Source organism: Hemitrygon akajei, chromosome 20, assembly GCF_048418815.1.
Source record: "Hemitrygon akajei chromosome 20, sHemAka1.3, whole genome shotgun sequence".
Classification (NCBI taxonomy): domain Eukaryota; kingdom Metazoa; phylum Chordata; class Chondrichthyes; order Myliobatiformes; family Dasyatidae; genus Hemitrygon; species Hemitrygon akajei.
The window spans coordinates 38,404,275-38,425,078 of NC_133143.1; the positions used below are offsets into that span (position 1 = coordinate 38,404,275).

Sequence of the window (20,804 nt, forward strand, 5' to 3'; positions counted from 1 at the left end):
CTTGCACCCAGAGCAGGGTAGTCCAGAACTAGAAGGAACAGATTTAAAATAGGAGAGGAGGTATTTGTAGATTGTTTTTCCATATAGAGGCTGGTGCCAGAAGAGCTGACGGAGGCAGACACAATTAGAATCAGAATCAGATTTAATATCACTGGCATAAGTTGTGAAATTCGTTGGTATGTAGCAGTAGTACATAATAAAAGCTGTAAATTACAGTATGAGATATATATATTTAGAAAATTAAATTAGTACTGCAAAAAAAAAGGGGGGAAGTAGTGAGTTAGTGTTCATGGGTTCAACGTTCATTCAGAAATCTGATTTCAGAGGGAAGAAGCTATTCCTAAATAGTGTGTGTGTGTGTGTGTGTGTGTGTGTGTGTGTGTGTGTGTGTGTGTGTGTGTGTGTGTGTGTGTGTGTGTGTGTGTGTGTGTGTGTGTGTGTGTGTGTGTGTGTGTGTGTGTGTGTGTGTGTGTGTGTGTGTGTGTGTGTGTGTGTGTGTGTGTGTGTGTGTGTGTGTGTGTGTGTCTCTCTCTCTCTCTCTGACTCTGACTGTCTTCAGGCTCCTGTACCATCTCCCTGTTAGAAGAGGTCATGTCCTGGGTGACGGGGGTCCTCGATGATGGATTATTTTTTTGTTGCGACATTGCTTTTTGAAGATGCCCTGGACAGGATGCTGGGAAGGCGAGTGCCCATGATGGAGCTGACTGAGTTCACAACTTTCTGCAGCTTATTTTCATCCTATGTCATGTTTTCCCTCTGCCGCCTCCCCCATACCAGACGGTGGTGCAGCCAGTTAGAATGCTCGCCATGGTACATCTGCAGAAAGTTGCGAATGTCTTTGGTATAATAAACTTCTCTTGAAATATAGCCTCTACCGTGCCGTCCTTGTAACTGCATCAATGTGTTGGGCCCAGGATGAATCCTCAGAGATGTTGACACCTAAGAACTTGAAATTGCTCAGCTTTTACACTTCTGATGCTCAATGATGACTGGTGTGTGTTCCCTTATCTTGCCCTCTCTGAAGTCCACAATCAATTCTTTGGTCTTACTGACGTTCAGTGCAAGGTTGTTGCTGCAACACCACTCGACCAGCTGATCTATCTTGCTCCTGTACACCTTCTGGTTACCGACTGAAATTCTACCAATGGTAGTTATGCCGTCAGCAATTTTATAAGTGGTATTTGAGCTGTACTTAGCCACACAGTCATGGGTGTAGAGATGATATTGTTTAAAAGATATTAGGACAAGCAGATGGCTAGGAAAAGAGGGGAAAGGCGCAGGCCAGATGCAAGCAAATGGGATGAGAGTACAGTCGGCCCTCCTTATCCACGAGGGATTGGTTCCGGGACCCCTCGCAGGTACCAAAAAACACGGATGCTCAAGTCCCTTATTTAACCTGTCTCAGTGCGGTGGTCTTTAGGACCCAGCGGAGCTCTGAATCTGCAGTGTTTCTGTTCACGAAAATAATCAGGATTGAAAATAAAGTGGAAATAATAAAGCGATCGGAAAGAGGTGAAACGCCATCTGTCATTGGAAAAGTGTTAGGCTGCAGTGGGTCAATGATCGGAATAATTTTAAAGGATAAAGTGAGAAAGGCCCTGCCCCAATGTAAGCTACAATTATTACTAAGCAACGCAGTAATTTAATTACTGAAATACATACATTTCTTAAGTGTTTTATATGCATAGAAAGATAAAATATATACTATGTACTAAGACAAACGTTTGACTAACTGACGCTAAATAATGCCAGATGTACCTCTTCGGACTTACTTAGTAAGAGTACTTCCGTTTTTTTAATCCCGATCCACGATAACCTACGCACATCCTCCCGTGTACTTTAAATCATCTCTAGATTACTTATAATACCTAATACAATGTAAATGCTATGTAAATAGTTGTTATACTGCAATGTTTAGGGAATAATGACAAGAAAAAAAGTCTATACATGCTCGAACAAGTGCTAGAAGAGCACTTCTGGGTTTTCTCGATTGGCAGTTGGTTGGAATTCGTGCAAGCGGAACTCGCGGATGAGGAGGGTGGACTGTAAGTGAACATCCTAGCCTGCCTGGAGGAGGTGGGCTTCCAGTTCTAAAATACTACTTTACACTGTGACCCCTTTTAATGTAAATGTTTAGTGTAAGCTAGTGCCCAATGCGCCAATAATAAGAACAGAGAATAAGTGGGTACTCTCTCCCTTGTTCACCGTTTTCCTCAAGGCTTAAGCTGTGGTGGGGTGCAAATAACCAGTGAACAATATACAGTGCTTAACTGTTCTTAAAACAGATTTGCATGGCTATGCCATGTTGCCATTCGAGGACTGGTGCTAGTAAGTCATTTCTTTACTGTCTGCCATCCCTCTCTTTTGTGTGCAAGAGAGATATTGGCAAGGAGTAACAAAATCTTGGCCTGAGGTTGTACAACTGCAGAGACATTAGTAGTTAATCTACACTAGTGGTCGCCAACCTGTCGATCTTTGTGTCTTTCCCAGTAGATCCCGAAAAAAAAAGAAGAAGAAGAAGAAAAATAAATACACAAATACTGTTGAGAGATTGTTTCCGGGTTGTGGGGTTTTAGTTCCATTCTTTCTGCCCAGTGCGCATGCGTGTAGCTCCCCCACCACGCACTACAGTGTACTTCAGTGGTCCCCAACCACCGGGCCGTGAGGAAACGATATGAGTCAGCTGCACGTTTCCTCATTCTCTGTCACACCCACTGTTGAACTTGAATACACGCGAGGTCATCAGTCGCCTAAAAGCAGTGCCTAGCACCAGAGATCACTGGTTGGCCTCGGGTAACCGACCACCTCAGGCAGCCGGCAAGAAGTGCCATTGCTACTGGCCTGGAGTGCGGACAGATGGGCACCGCCTCTGAACCTGTTTAGCACACCGAATGTTTGTGGGGAACCTGGTGCTAAAATATTCGCTGACGACCTAATTTGGGCTCAGGGTTTCGTAAGTATCAGAGCAGTTACCTCGCTTATCTTTCAGTTATCTACTGAAACAAACTTTTGTCAGCCGACAGATGCTACAAGGAGGAGCAGGTGCGTGCCCTGTCAGACTCCTGGCTCAGTTGATCACTCTCTCTGGACTGTAACCACCACGGCCCCAGCACGGGGACCTCAGGCCCTGACCTTGGCCTCTCTCCCCACCCACGACCAACCGCACCTGGCCAAGGCGTCTGGTGGCGGGCGGGCGGGAGGCTGGAGTTTGGGCCCGGAGGTTGTCTAATGAGGCAATGAAGCCCTCAGAACTGCTTCGGCACCCTGAGTCCAAGCACCCTGCACTTAAAGACAAACCCGTTGAGTTTTTTCAGCAGAAAAAACATGAGCAAGTGGGACAGCAGCTAAATGCCAAGAGCTGCAAAAACTAAATTGCGGAATAGACTGGACATAAGGAACCTGCTTCGAGTATCACTGTATTCCCATCGTGTTTAACACCCCCCCCCCCACCCCAAGTGTCGGCCGGTCCGGAAGAATATAGTCAATATTAAACTGGTCCGCAGGTACCCCTGGTGTTCATACATTATTTCTACTTCTGGGTTGCAGGGTTTTATTTCCGGTCTTTTCTGCCCTAGTGCACATGCGTGTAACTAGTCGTTCTGGGGTCAATCTTGCCTTTCACTGAGGCCGAGGTAGGGGATCTTGGACTTAAAGAGTTTAGTGACCACTAATCTACACACTTCAGGTGACTGAGCTGTACTTGAGATGATAGAGCAGAACTAATGGGTAAACTATACTAGCTGACAAAGGCGGTGGGGGGGGGGGGGGTGTTAAAATGTCCTGAAGACTGATGGTCCTATAGTGTGGAATTGGGAAGAATAGTACAGAAACTAATTTGTGTAGCCCTCCAAGAGGTGGATTTTAGGGTAAATGTGTCCGTGGCGCATGGATACAAGAAAAAGGTAGTGCCATGTCTTTTAAGTTGAGGGATTGGGTATAAATGTAGTTTAATTCCACAATTACCAGTGTTTCCCTATCTCTTGAAGATGTGGAGAAAAGGATATGATTGAGTGCAAATCTGAACATGACAAGTAGTTTTATTTGCTATTAAAGTACGTATTTGACACCTTTTTGCTTGTACTCTATCCTTTCTCAACTCCTTTGTTCCTTGAAACCATCCATGTAAAAGTTGCACTTGGATGCCATTTTCCTTTTACATTTTTGTGTAAAGTTGTTGCCATAGCAAAAGCTTTAGTTAATAGCAAAGTTGTGTAAACATTCTTAGCTCCCTTTTGCAATGATAGATGATATGTAATACTGCCTAGTGTACAAGGAATACTGTGCAAATCTGGGATCCAAGTGTAATTATAGGCTTGGTAGTAAAAACAGAAGCACATTGTTCCTTCACAGGTGAAATTGAGAAGTATAGATAGCTGGAAATGATTGTAGACCAGGGAGGTGATTGAGAGGTTTTGAGATAAACTACTGGAGTGGAACCAATTTACCTCTGAACTCTTGAGATCGGATTACACCCATCGATCTTTAGGCTCCGCACTTGATCCAGTCACTGCTAGCCAGTTACTTGCAGCTGCAGTATATACCACTCCATGGCCCTCCAGCCTGCTAAATTTTGCAGGACTGACCCCAAGGCCTAGTTGGTGTTGATCAGATGTGGGCAGGTGTTTGTATAACTGACTCTGTGCTTGCATACACTGATGATACACTGATGACAGCGACTTATTTCAAAGGAGATTTGACATGGAAACCATTGGTAGCATTTCTCACTTGTGCAGTTTCTTGGATGGGGGTTGGCCTTTTAACCACGTCCCAAAAAAGAACTGAGAAGCATCACCTTGTTTTCCATTTTAATCATGTTTGAGGAAGGAGTGTAAATAAGTTTAATCAAGAAATTTAATATATCTTCTGGACTATTTTATTTTTCATCTGTTTGCTCAAAGCATCAGCCTGAAAAGGTAATGTTACTTCAGGCAAACAATTACATGAACAATGTTAAGTAATTTCACCTACCATAACCCTCAGCTCACAAGTCTCAACCGGAGAGAGGTCAGAGTTTCACCCGGCTCAACCAGTTGTGCCAAAATCTTGGCTGACATGTATCTTTTGAAGGCTTGGAAGATTCTTTTTGTCAATAGTAGAGCAGGTATGACTATTTCTCCATAGATCACAAGATGGTCAGGTCAGTAATCAGTGGATCACTCAGCCAATTTAGTGAAGCAGGACATGGAGTCAATTCATCTGTCATTATGACCACTGTTTTAAGATATGAACATTCAAGCCACTGTGTTTAATGTGTTTGCACTCTAGCAGGTAAATGAACTTAATTCCATCCTTGAGTTCTTGTGCACAGATGAGCCAAATTATTATTCAGGGAGATGTGTGTACCTGCCGCTCTCTGTTTCTGTCTCTCTGTCCCCTCCTCTCCTTCTCTCTGCCCCTGTCTGTCTGTTGCCCTCCACCCTCCAGTCTCTGTCTCTTTGCCCTCCCAAAAACAGTGAGTTAGGGTTCATGGACCATTTGGAAATCTGATGGCAAAGGGGCAGAAGCTGTTCCTCAAACATTGAGTATGTGCCTTCAGGCTGCTCCTTGGTGGTAATAATGAGAAGAGGGCATGCCCTGGATGGACAGGGTCCTAAATGATGGTGCCTGAATGGTGAGGATCCTTGGTGATAGATGCCTTTTAAAGATGTCCTCTGGTGTAGAGGCTGGTGACTTTGAAGCTAGCTAAATCTACACCCCTCTGCAGCTTTTACTGCTATCATCACACGTTTTTTGTTTGTTCTGGGCCTAAATAGCAGGTTATTTATGACTATATTTTTACCATTGCCTGTAATTTACTTTTCCAGCTATTTTCATCCTAATTATTTTTTTATTTGCAGGAGGGGAAAGAAACACAGCATGATCCTGCGTACACAGCTCTCGGTTAGAGTCCATGCCTGTATTGGTAAGTCAGTCCTTTTGTTTTGGTAATGTGAGTGGATTTCTGTCGAGAACGTTATCACTTCAGTCAGTCTCCATTCACTGGTCAGTGGAATGCATCATGTGGAGTTGATTTTGGTCTAATATTGGTGAACTTTTACTGGTACGTATAGCCATCATTCTGATTGTGTATTTAAGAGGAAATTCACTATTTGTGTGGGTGTTCTAGTCAAAGGACAGATACAGTGCATGAATAACTATTTGGGGGTAAATTTTCTACTTGTTATTAACTGAATGCTTGCCTCACATGGCACAAAGTCTTCTGATCTATAACATTGAGAATAAGCAATATTGTCAAGGTTAGTCTGTTATTAGTGCTGAGGGCATTGAGCGAATGCAGTAATATGCCCAGATCTGGTGACACGTTAAAATGCTGTTATCAGTACTGTCAATCTCATCACTGTATCCTTCTGTTTTGAGGTTGGTCACTTTCTCTGCTCATTTGAGTTGACTGCTCCACCAGCCATGTAGAACCAACTGTAGGACTTTTGGCAATGTTTTTGATGTACTATTGACTTCAAGAACTTTGTTTTGAAATGTTTGCATGAAATAGTGTAAATGGGAATATGTTAATGCAGCTGCAGTTCTGCTTTACCTTCTAGACTTTGGAGCAGGTACCTTTAATATTAGTTTTGATATCAGATGTAATTAATGGATAGAAAAATAATGTTAAAGGAAATGCCAAGTGAGAAAAGATTGTAAGACCATAATCTCTCCAGAAGAAAGTTGAATGAGAACCTCCTTGATTGTATATATGGAAATATATGATAAAATTTAGGGGAATTCGACATGCTGTAAGATCTGTAGAAACAAACATTGGATCAAGTTTAGAGTAAAGATTGGTGCTAGTTCAATTAAGTGATTTCTGCTGTAGTTTCATGAGAGATTGAGTGTTGGATGACTTATCAATTTTGGGGGAGGGGTGTTGTTTCTTATAGTAAGTAGATGATGTCTGTATTTGATGCTGGAAAGTGTAACTGACAGTTCGTCTTGGAATGGGGGAAAATTGTAAGTGGAAGGAAAGAAAACTTCAAGATGTAGCATGGTGTATTTTATAGGACTATGATAGCAATTGTGAGAGTATAAAATGTTCATTTACCGTCCCCACAGCTCGTATTTGGTGCTGACTCTACAAGGGAGTAATTGGCCTTGCTGCTTAGCCTTGATCCTGGGTTATTTTTTGCTTCAATGAAGATAACCAGCTACGCGTGGCTCCAGGCTATTTCTGAGCTTTCATTTTTATATTGCAGATACGTGACTTGATTATTTCATTTTATATTTTTCTCTCTACAGTACACTGCCTAGAAATTTAAATTTTTTAAGTTAAACGTTTTAACAGTTTGACTTTTTGAGAAATAATTCCCGGTGCATATTTGCAGAGCGCCAGCTCGGTATTTACTTGAGTGCATAAACCTGCAAATCTTTGTAGCTTATTAATGCATTGAGACTATATTTAAAACACAGGTGTAATTTAAGTAATGTACATTTTGGGAATTTGCAGAAATGAACTTGAAATACTGTGCCTTTGAGAGAAAGGTGCCTCATTCTGTAAAGCAGAAATTTTGTTTGAATTTCATGCACTCATTGGGAATTTCTCTATTTTGTGCCTTGCCAAAGGGAAACCTCCTGATGCAACTCATTATCATGTTGGAAAATTTCAGAGGAGTTATACCTATAAATTTTTGTTCAAGGTCTCTGTTTTGGCTTAAAAATGTTTAACAATTGGGTGAACTGAAGACAAATTTGAATTGCAAAGTTATAAATAATGCGTTCTTTTACAGACTTGCTGATGGAACAGAATTTTGCATCAGTGAGCTTGATTAACATCTATCCAGGTTTTTAAGTTTCAATTCCCTGATTTATTTTTTTTTATTACTTTTCCATTTATAATATATGCATTCAACTTTGTAATGCAAGAAACCTTGAGTTGTGAGAAACTGCAACTGACTGGGGTGTGGAGTTTGGGACCAGGTAACTAATAACTCCAGTTCCTTGATTTGGACAAATTAGAGGTGACATCTAACAGGCATCAGTGCAAAGAGCCGCCAAATCCTGATGTACAATGTTGATAGATTGTTTTGGGGATGGTTAACTGCTTCAGGTCTTTTTAACAAAATAAGTGATAGTGGTTGAAGAAGTTGCATTCTCATTTGAAAGTCATAGATATTGTTTGAGCAAATGCCTTTTATGAATTACCCTTTCTAGCCTACTTATAGTGATAAGCAAAGCATTAGATGAATTTTGTATAACAAAATATCCTAATATTTGACAAATAAACACTTTTCTTAGGCTTCCAGTCCAGCACAGGTATTAATTTTAACTGATGATGACAAACTGTACCACTTTCATCATGAAGATGGCAGAGTTTGTCATTGAAACATTAGTTAAAATTGATACCTGTGTCTGGCTTGGAAGCCCAAGAAGAACTTATTCATCATATACACCAGATCTTTTTCCATCCTAATATTTGATTAGGAAGTCAGAAATAATATTGTGCTAAATTTGCACGTTTCCCTTTTTCTCCTCAATTCTTTAGATTATTATTTGTTTAATTCCAGAGTCAAAAAGTTAAAAGAATAACCTGCTCTCTAGTGTCATCTTCTAATGCTCAACACAAGTGCTGTTATAAACAGCTGCCCTTTCACTCTCAATGCAATCAGGTTTAATAACAGTTTATGAAAGGGAATTACAGGTTTCCACCAGAACAGGCACCAGCATGTCACTGTACCTAAACACAGGAATTATAAAGATTGCCTTACAGTTGGTGTCACTTTTTCTTGTACTCCCAGGCTGTAATTTCTAATTCTGCCAATCAGACTTTTCATATTGTAATATCAGCAGAGCTGTGTGCAGTTGCCCTGAGCAATTTGCACCTATTAGAAAATACTAATCTGATGGAATAAGGAGTTGTTTAGGCAGATGAGCATTTCGCTGTTCTTCCTCTAAATGAAGGAAATAATAATGTAAAACAAAATTGTCATTGTTTTTTATGATAGAAGTGAAAGAACTATTGAAGGATTATTATGGATTTTAATATGACTGAATTCTCCATCTAACAGCCGGCTGTTACATGGCCTGTCACAGAGGCATTAGAAATAGGTGAAACTCGTCAATATTTAGTAGCTAAGGATAAGCATTCAACGGACAAAACCTTGTGTTGATGTCTGGGCATTGAAGAAGTAGTAAAGGTTAATCCTGAATATTTTCTCAAGTCTGATCAGGATTGTGGTTTAGGAGGTCTAGAGAAGATTGTTCTTCAGAAATATCTTCACTGGATTTATCCAGTGCAGTGGGTTGGTAAGACGACTGGAGAACAGTGAAATTATAATAGAAAATTTAGACTTCGCTGGAAGGATAAGTTTCATATCTCTGTAGAGAAAGTGAGAGGGAGATGCAGTCACTCAGAAAAGGTAAGTAAATGATATTCAAGAGATAAATATTCCCTCCAAGTTGCAGGTGTCATAAAATATATTCGGCTTGAGTTGAGTTACAGATGGTAAGTGGTTCTCACTATAACTGACTTTTGTGTTCCTTGGTTTGGTGTGTCCATTAGAGTTCTAGCCAGCAGAATGTCTTGGATGCCAGGTGAAATGATACCGAAATTCCTGCCAAATTTCCAGATGAGCGTCTCATTGTGAAAAATCTTTTTATTCATTGTGAAAATTCAAGCAATATTTTTATAGTCAAATAATATTTAAATTATCAGCATTAGACAGGACATACCCAAGAGAGTCTCAAACCGAGTAACTAATTTAATGAATTTAATTAGAAATCAAGCAACACTAGATGCTGAAGGAACTCAGCATGTCAAGCATCATTCTTGGAGCGAACTGGACAGCCAATATTTCAGGTTGTGAACCTTCATTTGGACTTTAATTTTGTGTGTTGTTCTAGATTGCAGCATCTGCTTTCTTGTGCATCTCCCCCCAACATGAAGTTAAGATCTTGTAGTGTGTGACTTTAAAGGATTGCTGTTCATTTGGAATGCAAGTGGTGTGGAAACATTTGCATTCCAACATATCAATTAGCAGAATGAAATGATGTTGGAAATCTGAGTTTGTTTTGAAATGCAGTTCTAAGCCCAAGATAATTATTTGGAACCTTGTGTAATTGTGATTCCTTCTGTCAGACATTGCCCTTCCAAATATCTATATGAGTCCACAGTACTGCTCACAGGGTGCTTACCTGCAAATTTTAATAAAATATAAAATGCAAGCAACTAGCTATGAGTTATTTAAGGTAATCTTTTAATGTGTAAGACTATTTTGAGTTTTTCAAAATGCTTGATTTTATGAAATCTGATCTTTTATCGTAACTATTTAACAAAAATAGTTTAAACCAAATTATCTTTTCACTTTTTGGCTGTATGATTGGCATGCAGCTAGTCTTTCATTAAACCTAAGGCAAGGAAAATGGAATCACATCTCAGCTAACACTGTGACTTGCTCAATTCTTGAGTTATAAGCTGTCAGTAAGTACTGGCAAAAATTGAATATAGTCATCACAAAGTCATCACAGTGGCAGGTCTGTGGAACGATGGGAAGGGCTGTCACCACTAGAGCCCTTTCCAGTTCAAGAGTCACAAAATCTCCTGTGATAAGAATTTGGGATGACCTTTTTAAACCAGGAGTTTAAAATTAGGATCTTGGTCCCACATTAAACTCTAGCTCTATTAAGAAGAACCTGAATGCACTGTATTTCTCAGTTGTTGATGGTGTTGGACTGAAGGGTTTAAATCGAGTCACGAGCAATACTTTACACATTGTGCATCAGAAATAATGAATTTTGAATGGAAAATCGCTTTAGTGTTCAAGTGGGAGCATGTGGATGTGGTTAGCGTTCTAGTTCAACAACATCTGACTTAAAATTTTTTTGCAAGTACCTGGAGGATTTGAGGATGACGGCTGCTGCTTTTAAGCCTATGCTGGTAAAATGCGAGGGGGCACCATGGAGTATTGTTCAGCTTCTGATGTCTGGCAAAAATGATTGGTTAGAAAGACATTGTATGATCAAAACCCTTCCTGTTTTCACTTCACACAACATCAATATCAACTCTCTTAAATGCAATCCATTGTTCTTCAATGGCCTTTGCCTGTAGGGCTCCTTTGAAGAGCCAGATGCAAACCTACACCTCCTGGAAGAATTAGGTATTAGAGATCAGAAAGGTGACTGTTTAACATGCAGTAAATGACTTAACAGAAATGGCAGAGGTTGGGCCATTGGGGAGGGATAATGGCAACCAGCATTGCCCTATTTGAGATTTTTGAAATTGCTCTGATTGCTTGAAATAGCCCACTGTGAAGCATTGCTGCAGGAAGCTGGTGAGAGATGATGTGCCTCACTTGTGTTGTAGCAGCTGCTTATGTCCAAGGAATTGTAAATCCTTTTGTTCTTTTTACAAAACAAAGCTTATAAAAACAGATGTGGCAGATTTGATTTATTGATCATGAAGTGGTCAAGCTGCCCATAGGAAGAGAAGGCCGATAACACTGTGTGTCTGTCTGTCTCTGTGTCTCCCTCAAGGTTTTTCAGCACCAAATTGGATTTTCTTTCCCTCTTGGGACCAGTAGCAATGTACTGTAAGTGTGGTTCTCCGCACTGCATGTGTTTATTTGTCCTTGGCTTTTTTGAGTAATTTTAATCTGTTTGTGACTAGTGCTGGTGGGAGTTCACTGTCTATCATTTGTTTTTTCAATCTTTTGTTTATGGTTTTGTGTAGACATAGACAGATTAGCATTAGCTACAATCAAAGTAATTAATCATAATGGATGAAAAATTGGGAGATGTGGAGGGAGGTGGGAACTGGCATTCTGTTAAATTCACAACATGTCTTGGGGATTTGGGTAACCTTCCCCTACTGATCAGTGTGCCATAGCAAAAGTCTACGGATTAGAGTATTTTGGCAAAGAAAGCAACATGGAACATGTATATTTTTGGGGGTAATGAATGTGATACAGAAATTGGAAAATGCACAAAGAGGACTGTAGAGCTAGTTTGTGATAGGAAGGTTGATATATTAGTGTTTATTTTAAAATTTGCATGAAGTCCTGTGGAATCTAAAGTAAAATTCAATGTATTTGAAGAATTATTTTCATTTGAGGAGAGAGGGTTTATTGAAGAAGATAATAAACCATAAATTTCTTGTGTAAAAACCATCAGGCTCTGGCATTATAACTCTAAGTTAAACACCTTGCCAAGCTTTTCTGCTCAGTTGTACAATCTACTCAGAGAAACAGACACAGATTGACCAGCACACAGATTATGTCCGTTCCAACCAGGGACTCAACTCATTGGGGAGTAAAGAACACCTAGCCTATTCGTGAAATGGGCTGCAGAACAGGAGGAAGTAATGGAGGGGATTGTCTACCGAGTCTCTGTGGGTGGAAGTTAGAAACAGGAAGGGGTCAATAACTCTACTGAGTGTTTATTTTATGACCACCCAGTAGTAACAGAGACATTGAGGAGCAGATAGGGAGACAGATTCTGGAAAGGTATAATACTAACAGGCCTGTCGTAGTGGGAGATTTTAATTTCCCAAATATTGATTGGCATCTCCCTAGAGCGGAGGGTTTAGATGGGGTGAAGTTTGTTAGGTGTGTTCAGGAAGGTTACTTGACACAATATGTAGATAAGCCTACAAGAGGGGAGGCTGTACTATGGAAAAGGATCTTCGCGATTGTAGAGATGACTGGCAGTGGATTGAAAAGCTTGAGCATATAGGCATTAAGAAAGAGGATGTGCTGGAGATCTTGGAAAGCATCAAGTTGGATAAGTCTCTGGGACCAGACGAGATGTACCCCAGTCTACTGTGGAAGGTGAGGGAGGAGAATGCTGAGCCTCTGGCAATGATCTTTACACCATCAATGGACACGGGAGATGATCCAGAGGATTGGAGGGTTGCAGTTGTTTTTTCCTTATTCAAGAAAGGGAGTAGAAATAGCCCAGGAAATTATAGACCAGTGAGTCTTATTTCAATGGTTGGTAAATTGATGGAAAAGATCTTGAGAGGCAGGATATAGGAACATTTGGAGAGGCATAATATGATTAGGAATAGTCAGCATGGCTTTTACAAAAGCAGGTTGTGTCTTACGAGCCTGATTAAATTTTTTAAGGATGTGACTAAACATATTGATGAATGTAGAGCAGTAGATGCAGTGTATATGGATTTCAGCAAGGCATTTGATAAGGTACCTCATGCAAGGCTTATTGAGAAAGTAAGGAGGCATGGGATCTGAGGGGACCTTGCTTTGTGGATCCAGAACTGGCTTGCCCACAGAAGGCAAAGAGTGGTTGTAGACGGGTCATATTCTGCATGGAGATCGGTGACCAGTGGTGTACCTCAGGAATCTGTTCTGGGACCGCTTCCCTTCGTGATTTTTATAAATGACGTGGATGAGGAAGTGGAGGGATGGGTTAATAAATTTGCTTATGACACAAAGGTTGGGGGTGTTGTGGATAGTGTGGAGGGCTGTCAGAGGTTACAGCAGGACATTGTTAGGATGCAAAGCTGGGCTGAGAAGTGGCAGATGGAGTTCAACCCCGATAAGGGGAAGTGGTTCATTTTTGGGAGGTCAAATATGATGGCAGGATATAATATTAATGGTAAGACTCTTGGCAGTGTGGAGGATCAGAGGGATTTTGGGGTCTGAGTCCATTGGACACTCAAAACTGTTATGCAGGTTGACTATGTGGTTAGGAAGGCATACAGTGCATTGGCTGTCATCAGCTGTGAGACTGAGTTTAGGAGCCGAGAGGTAATATTACAGCTATCTAGGACCCTGGTCAGACCCCACGGAGTACTGTGCTCAGTTTTAGTCACTTCACTACAGGAAGGATGTGGAAACTATAGAAAGGCTGCAGAGGAGATTTACAAGGATGTTGCCTGGATTGGCGAGCATGCCTTATGAGAATAGGTTGAGTGAACTTTGCCTTTTCTCCTTGGAGTGACAGAGGTTGAGAGGTGACCTGACAGAGGTGTATAAGATGAGAGGCATTGATTGTGTGGATAGTCAGAGGCTTTTTCCCAGGACTGAAATGGCTAACTTGAGAGGGCACAGTTTTAAGGTGCTTGGAAGTAGGTACAGAGGAGATATCAGGGGTAAATATATTTTTATGCAGAGAGTGGTGAGTACATGGAATGGGCTGCCAGTGACAGTGGTGGAGGCGGATACTATAGGGTCTTTTAAGTGACTCTTGGGATAGGTACATGGAGCTTAGAAAAATAGAGGGCCATGGGTAACCCTAGGTAATTTCTAAAGCAAGTACATGTTCGGAACAGCATTGTGGGCCGAAGGGCCTGTATTGTATTGTGCTGTAGGTTTTCTATGTTCTATTTTCTATTCATGTCCTTGTGACGTCTCAGCTGGTGCCCTGATTAAACTAGGATATAAAGACCTGCTGTTGAAGAATGATCTTGCATGGCAGTAGTGGTTTTGATTGTTTAATTCAGTAATTCAGCCAGGGGCTCTGCACCATTCAAGATTAGAGGAATGACTGGCATAATATTTCCTTTTCAGCCTGGTATCTGGGTCGCTGTATCCAATTTTTGTTGTAAGCTTTGAGGAATTATTGTGGTGATGATATTTTTCAAATATTATATATTCACCTGATAAACAAGTTTGCAGAAAAAATAAATTTATCTGCATTTGCATCAGGAAATTTATTGAAAGATGAAAAATTGTTGTATGCATTTAATTATTGTGGGCCTGATTCAAGGATTGGATTATCTTTTGAAGGGTTCTGAAGTTTTTTTTAAAAAGAAGCATGTGTTGGTCCATGCTGAACTTACAACCCCAAACCCTTGCTTCAAGTGTAGTCTCATCACTAGATTTCCATCATTGACTGGCTCCAAGCTTTGAATTCTTGCCTTAATGTTTACTTTAAATGGACAGCAATTGCTACTTTTGAAAGCATGACCTTTACAATTGATGTAGTTTGCAATAAACAAAGTTTGTGATCAACAATGAATACCCCCAAAGAATATCCAGATAGTGTTTATATCATTTCCAATTTATTTGGTTTAAAATATTGAAGTGTCATAATTCAAAATTGTTTGAATAAGTAACCAAACCAATGATCAAGAAAATTTATTCACTGTAAGCCTATTTATAAATTTATTCACTATAAATCTCCCCTGCAACGAATGTGAATCTTGGATTTCATTCATTCTGTTTATGCATTTGCACACACGCACGTCAAAATGCATTGGCTTGATGCGTAAGCTCTCAGGAACAAACACAGTGGTAATAAAAATATGTATATCTAGACTAAAAATATCATAGTTGACTATGATTTTCAATGGTGTTTAAAGCTAGGTCTATGTGTAAATTTGATTTTGCTGTTGAAGGAAGTAATTTTGCTTGGCTGCCTACCTCCTGGAGCACATCGTTACTTACAGCATGTTTCTGGCTGCAGACTTTGACTCTCAGATTCTCCCAATGTAAAATAAATTCACAAATGGCAGAGGTATGGAATAAAATATTGCAAGCACTCATCAAGCCGCACCCTGTCTATGAAAAGAAATTGCATTAGCATTTCAGATCAAAGAGCAGTTAGTGTAACACTACTACAGCTCCAGCTGTAAGACAGGGGTTCGATTCCAGCCACTGTCTGTCAGGAGTTTGTATGTTCTGTGGCTGAGTGGATCTCCTCCAGGTGCTCTGGTTTCCTCCCACATTCCAAAGATGTATGTGTTGGGTTAGTGAGTTGTCCGCATGCTATTTTGGTGCTGGAAGCATAGTGGCACTTGCAGGCTGCCCAGAACAATTCTTGGCGATTTGATGTAATACAAAGGATGAATTTCACTGTATGTTTCAATGTACTCATGACAAATAAAGCTAATCTATAACTTTATTTTCTTAACACTTTGAAGTATAGTCTGAGGTAGTGTTTGGGCTTTTCAGGTCAGTTTAAGAACCAGATGGCACCAGGAAAAATGATGTCATTGAACTTTGAAGTGTGGAGCGTGGGACTACCGTATCTCCTGCCTGATTGCCGAAATGAGAACAAGATATGGACTGAATCATGGATGATAGATACCACCTTCGTGAGACATCAGTTCTTTTGTCCTCTGGTGGGAAGAGCTATAGCTGTGGTTGAACGAATGGAGTCCACCACTCTCCACAGCTTGTTTTCCTACACATTGGGGTTTGGATGCTAGGCCACAATATAACCAGTCTATGTCTGTCGAAGTTTGTTAGTGTTTGACTTGCCGAATCTCCTTACACTTTAAGAAAGTAGAGTTACTGGCATTATTTTAAGATTTTTAAAAATTTATTGCATCAGCAATCATTGATTAATATCTTGTGTTTTTAATTTGCAAAGTGATGTGTTTAGGTAGCTGGCTACCAAAACACACATACACTGAATGTAACAATATTTTTGATCTTTTAAGATAGTTTTGTTAAATTTAGTTACCTTTACTTTCAAATTTTGTTTCTAAAATGCTGATGTTATTAGTTGCCCTAATAATATCTAGAAATTCATTGGTGCTGCTTATGGAGTTGGGATAGCATTGTTTTAAATAGGCTACAAATTTGGTTATAAGCTCCCTGAGTCGAAATTCAGTAGTTCTAAAGCATTGATCTGATAGTAGTAAAGGACTTGTGCTACATCTTAAAAGACATGCTTTTTGTTTCTGGCTCAAGTTGAAGTGTAAGTAACAAAGTATTTTTTCTGGGTAAACTTCCTGTTCCCCTGGATTTCCTCCTGCTTAGTTCATCCCAAAGAGAGGGTTATAACTCATTGTAATGTAAGATAATGGAGCACCTCTAATCAGATGAGAATTCTCAGTAAGATGACAACCAGCTGTCATCAAACTTTGACTGGGGATATATTTGCCTGTACTCTTGATGAGACTCCTAAACCTTATACATATCGTGTGGCAGGCTGATCTCGAGGCTGAAATTGGAGCAAAGCAGCAAGTGAATCAATTCACTTCTGTCTCTCAAAAGCTTGATTAAAGAGTTTCAAGGCAGATCCATACTTTAGAAATTTACCAATGTTGTTAAATTTTCAGAGCTGGAAACCTGGGCCTGTTGTGAAAGACAGCTACTGTAGGGAGAAGGCTTGAAACTGCAGGATTCGGCTTAACAAAGAAAATAGCAAGTTTTATTATGGTTTCAAGTATGGTGCGGTATGGCTTTACCTTCCCCCAGGGAATTAACTGTAGTGTTGAGTATTTCCATATGAACCCTCTTGTTTTAATAATGTGCTGGCAGCCCAGTTTTTGAAGTTGAAGCTCATATGGTTTCAAAGAATAACAGATAGGAATGGCTTGGAGGAAAGATGCTGGTTTATGTTTCCGCAAACTGCATTGGTTATATTTGCTCCAATTACTTGAGAGAGTCTGATTTTTAAGTTGTATTATTGCAATCAATAAACCTATAATACTGAGACCAAACTACCTGCCATATCAACAGACGATTGCTAAACACCATGTATATTCTGAAGAATTATTTATTCATTGAGCTTACAACCCATTAAAACTGATGTGATGCCATTTGAAAATCTTAGGAATTGCTTTCTTCCGTTTTGAAGTGATCTTTTGCACTTTTGACCTTTTCATCACTCTTTCCTCTTTGTGTGTTGGCTACTTCAGAACTTGTGCATCCTAGTTCGCTTTTCAGGAGACTCTAATGCAGCTAGTCTTATCAGATATTTGATGAAAAGCAACTCGTATCACGTCTAAATGTAAGAAAATGTTCTTCTTCCTTCCCCCCGTAGGCTTGTCTTGCTTCCACTTCAATGTATTTGTTTTTCATTTTACCTAATTTTTGCAAAAGCAACTTCGATATTCTTTCCAATATTTTCCAAAGGGAAAAATGTCCCTGAATTCCTTGTGGAATTCTTGGTGCTGAACTTATTTCTGACAAACAGAAAAAGAAAGCTAGAATTTCAGGTCATTTATATTTTATTAACATTAGAGCCTAGCATGTTCGTGAACATTGAAAACAAGAATATGTGGATGTTAGAATCTGGAGCAATAATAGAATGTTGGAAGAACTCAGTCGGTCAAGCTGCATCTGTAGAGACAGGAGGTGTGAACTTATGTTTTGGATTGAGATCCTGCATCAGAATGGAGGATAGAGGAAAGATTTGAAGGATAAGGGGTTGAAATAGAGAATGGTCATGGGTGGAACCAGTAGGTATGGGATGTGAACCTGGATGAGTATGCTACAGTTGTTAGTGACTTAATTAAAACCTGTGTGGATGAGTGTGTGCCTACAAAGACTTGATGACTATTCCCAAACCAAAAGCCGTGGATGAACCAGGAGGTATGTCGTCTGCTGAAGGCTAGATCTGTGACATTCAAGACTGGCAACCCAGGTGTATACCAGAAAACTAGGTATGACTTGTGGAGGGCTATTTCAAGTGTGAAGAGACAATTTCGAATGAGTTTGGAGGTGACATCAGATGTACGATAACTCTGGCAGGGTTTGCAAGACATTAGTTCCTACAAAACGAAACCCAGTAACATGAATGGCAGTGATGCTTCACTACCAGATGAATTCAATGCCTCCTCTGCCTGCTTTGAAAGGGAGAATAGAATCTCAGATGGAGACAAGAAGGCGTATAGGAGCGAGATATACCAACTAGTGGAGTGGTGGCGCAGCAACGACCTGGCATTCAACGTCGGTAAGATAAAAGGACTGGTTGTGGACTTAAGGAAGGGTAAGACAAAGGAACAGATACCAATCCTCAGAGGGATCAGAAGTGGAGAGAGTGAGCAGTTTCAAGTTCCTGGGTGTTAAGATCTCTGAGGACCAAACATGGTCCCACCCTGTCAATGCAGCTATAATGGGAGGAGGTAATAATGACGTTTCGGGCCAAAACCCTTCATCAGGAGTGAAGTAACATGGGATGGTCGAGGGGGGGATAAGAAGTGGGGGGAGGGATGAAGTTGAGAGCTGGGAAGCGATAGGCTGAAGGGAAATGGGCTGGGGGAAGGTGGAGAATTATGGGAAATAAAAGAGAAAGAAAGGTAGGGCTGGGGGTGATTATAGTGAGGGGGAAGAACCAGACTAAAATTATAGATAGGGATGGGGTAATGGGGGGGCAGGGGTATCAATGGAGGTCTGTGAGTTGAATGTTCATGCCCGCAGGTAGGAGGCTACCTAGGCAGGAGATAAGGTATTCCTCCATCAGCCTGCGTGTGGCCTCATCTTGATGGTAGACGAGGTCATGGACAGACATATCGGAGTGGGAGTGGTCTGTGGAATTGAAGTGTGTGGCCACTGGGAGATCCTGCCACTGTGATACCCCTGTCCCCCCTCCCCTTACCAAATCCCTATCTATAATTTTAGTCTGGTTCTCTTTCTCTTTTTCCTCCCTCACTGTAATCTCCCCCCAGCCCTACCTTTCTTTCTCTTTTATTTCCCATAATTCTCCACCTTCCCCCTAGTCCATTTCCCTTCAGCCTATCACTTCCCAGCTCTCTACTTCATCCCTCCCCCCACTTCTTATCCCCCCTCGACCATCCCATGTTACTTCACTCCTGATGAAGGGTTTTGGCCCGAAACGTCGTCACTACCTCCTCCCATAGATGCTGTCTGGCCTGCTGAGTTCTGCCAGTATTTTGTGTTTTTATTTATTTCCAGCATCTGCAGATTCACTCGTGTATACTTAATTAGGAGTTTGAAAAGATTTGGTATGTCAACAAATACTTAAAAACTTCTATAGATGTACCATGGAGATCATTCTGGCAGACTGTGTCACTGTCTGGTATGGAGGGGCTACTGCACAGGACTGAAAGAAGCTGCAGAAGGTTGTAAATCTAGTCGGCTCCATCTTGTGTACGAGCCTACAAAGTACTCAGGACATCTTCAAGGAACGGTGTGTCAGAAAGGCAGCGTCCATTATTAAGGACCCCCAGTAACCAGGGCAAGCCCTTTTCTCACTGTTACCATCAGGTAGGAGGTACAGAAGCCTGAAGGCACACACTCAGTGATTCAGGAACAGCTCCTCCCCCTCCGCCATCCAGTTCTCAAATGGATTTTGAACCCTTGGACGCTACTTCACTGTTTAAAATGTATACATTATTTCTGTTTTTGCATGATTTTTAATCTATTCAATATACAGATATTGTAATTAATTTATTTATTTTTTCTATATTATGTATTGCATTGAACTACTGCTGCTGCTAAGTTAACAAATTTCCTGCCACGTGCCAGTGATAACATATCTGATTCTGAGGTGAACAAAGGTATAAAGAAACCGGGTGGAAAAGTAAGGCTGCATGGGAGGAAACATCACTGAAATTGGAAGATCCAGCGTCATACAAGTTATCCAAGCAGAATACAAGATGTTGTTCTTCCTATTTGCATTTGGTCTCTAGCAATGAAGAATCTTGAGAATTTGTGTTGGAGCAGAGAGGTGTGTTCAGTGGAATTGAATAATGGCAGTTACTGATGCAGTGTAAGTGATCTGCAAAATGATTGCCTAATCTATGCTTGCTATCATTGTAGAGGGGGCCATATCTCGAGCAGGTGAATATCTGCCTCACCTCGAAGACCTGTTTAGGTCCCTGGATGGTGGTGAGAGAGGAGGTGAAGGATAGCTTCCTATAGTTGCAAGGGATGGGAAGGAATCAGGAAGTCACAAACTGAAGCGTCTCTGTGTTAAGTAGAATGGCGGGGTGTAAGGAGGGGACGATATGACTGGTAAAGTAGATGCAGAGGAGGACATTTTTAAAATTAAATAGAATAATTAATTTGTTTGGAAAGATGATTGTGTTCTCCCTTCAGTACTTTGTTTTGATCTGTCAGATAAAAACTTCCAGAATTATCAATTGATGGCAAATTTATAAACTGTCCATCAAAAATAAAAAGGTTTGTATTCATATCACCCTTTTCATGATCCCAACTTCC

General features: G+C 40.6%; 1 protein-coding gene across 14 annotated transcripts in view; it reads left to right on the forward strand.

Annotated features, from left to right (window-relative positions):
* fhod3b (formin homology 2 domain containing 3b) overlaps positions 1 to 20,804 on the forward strand; it is a 524,056-nt gene that overhangs the window by 47,958 nt on the left and 455,294 nt on the right. For all 14 annotated transcript variants that reach the window (XM_073024178.1, XM_073024182.1, XM_073024179.1 and 11 more), the window contains one exon: positions 5,838 to 5,902. In XM_073024178.1, coding sequence (XP_072880279.1) covers positions 5,838 to 5,902 — 65 coding nt within the window. The remainder of the gene's footprint in view (positions 1 to 5,837; positions 5,903 to 20,804) is intronic.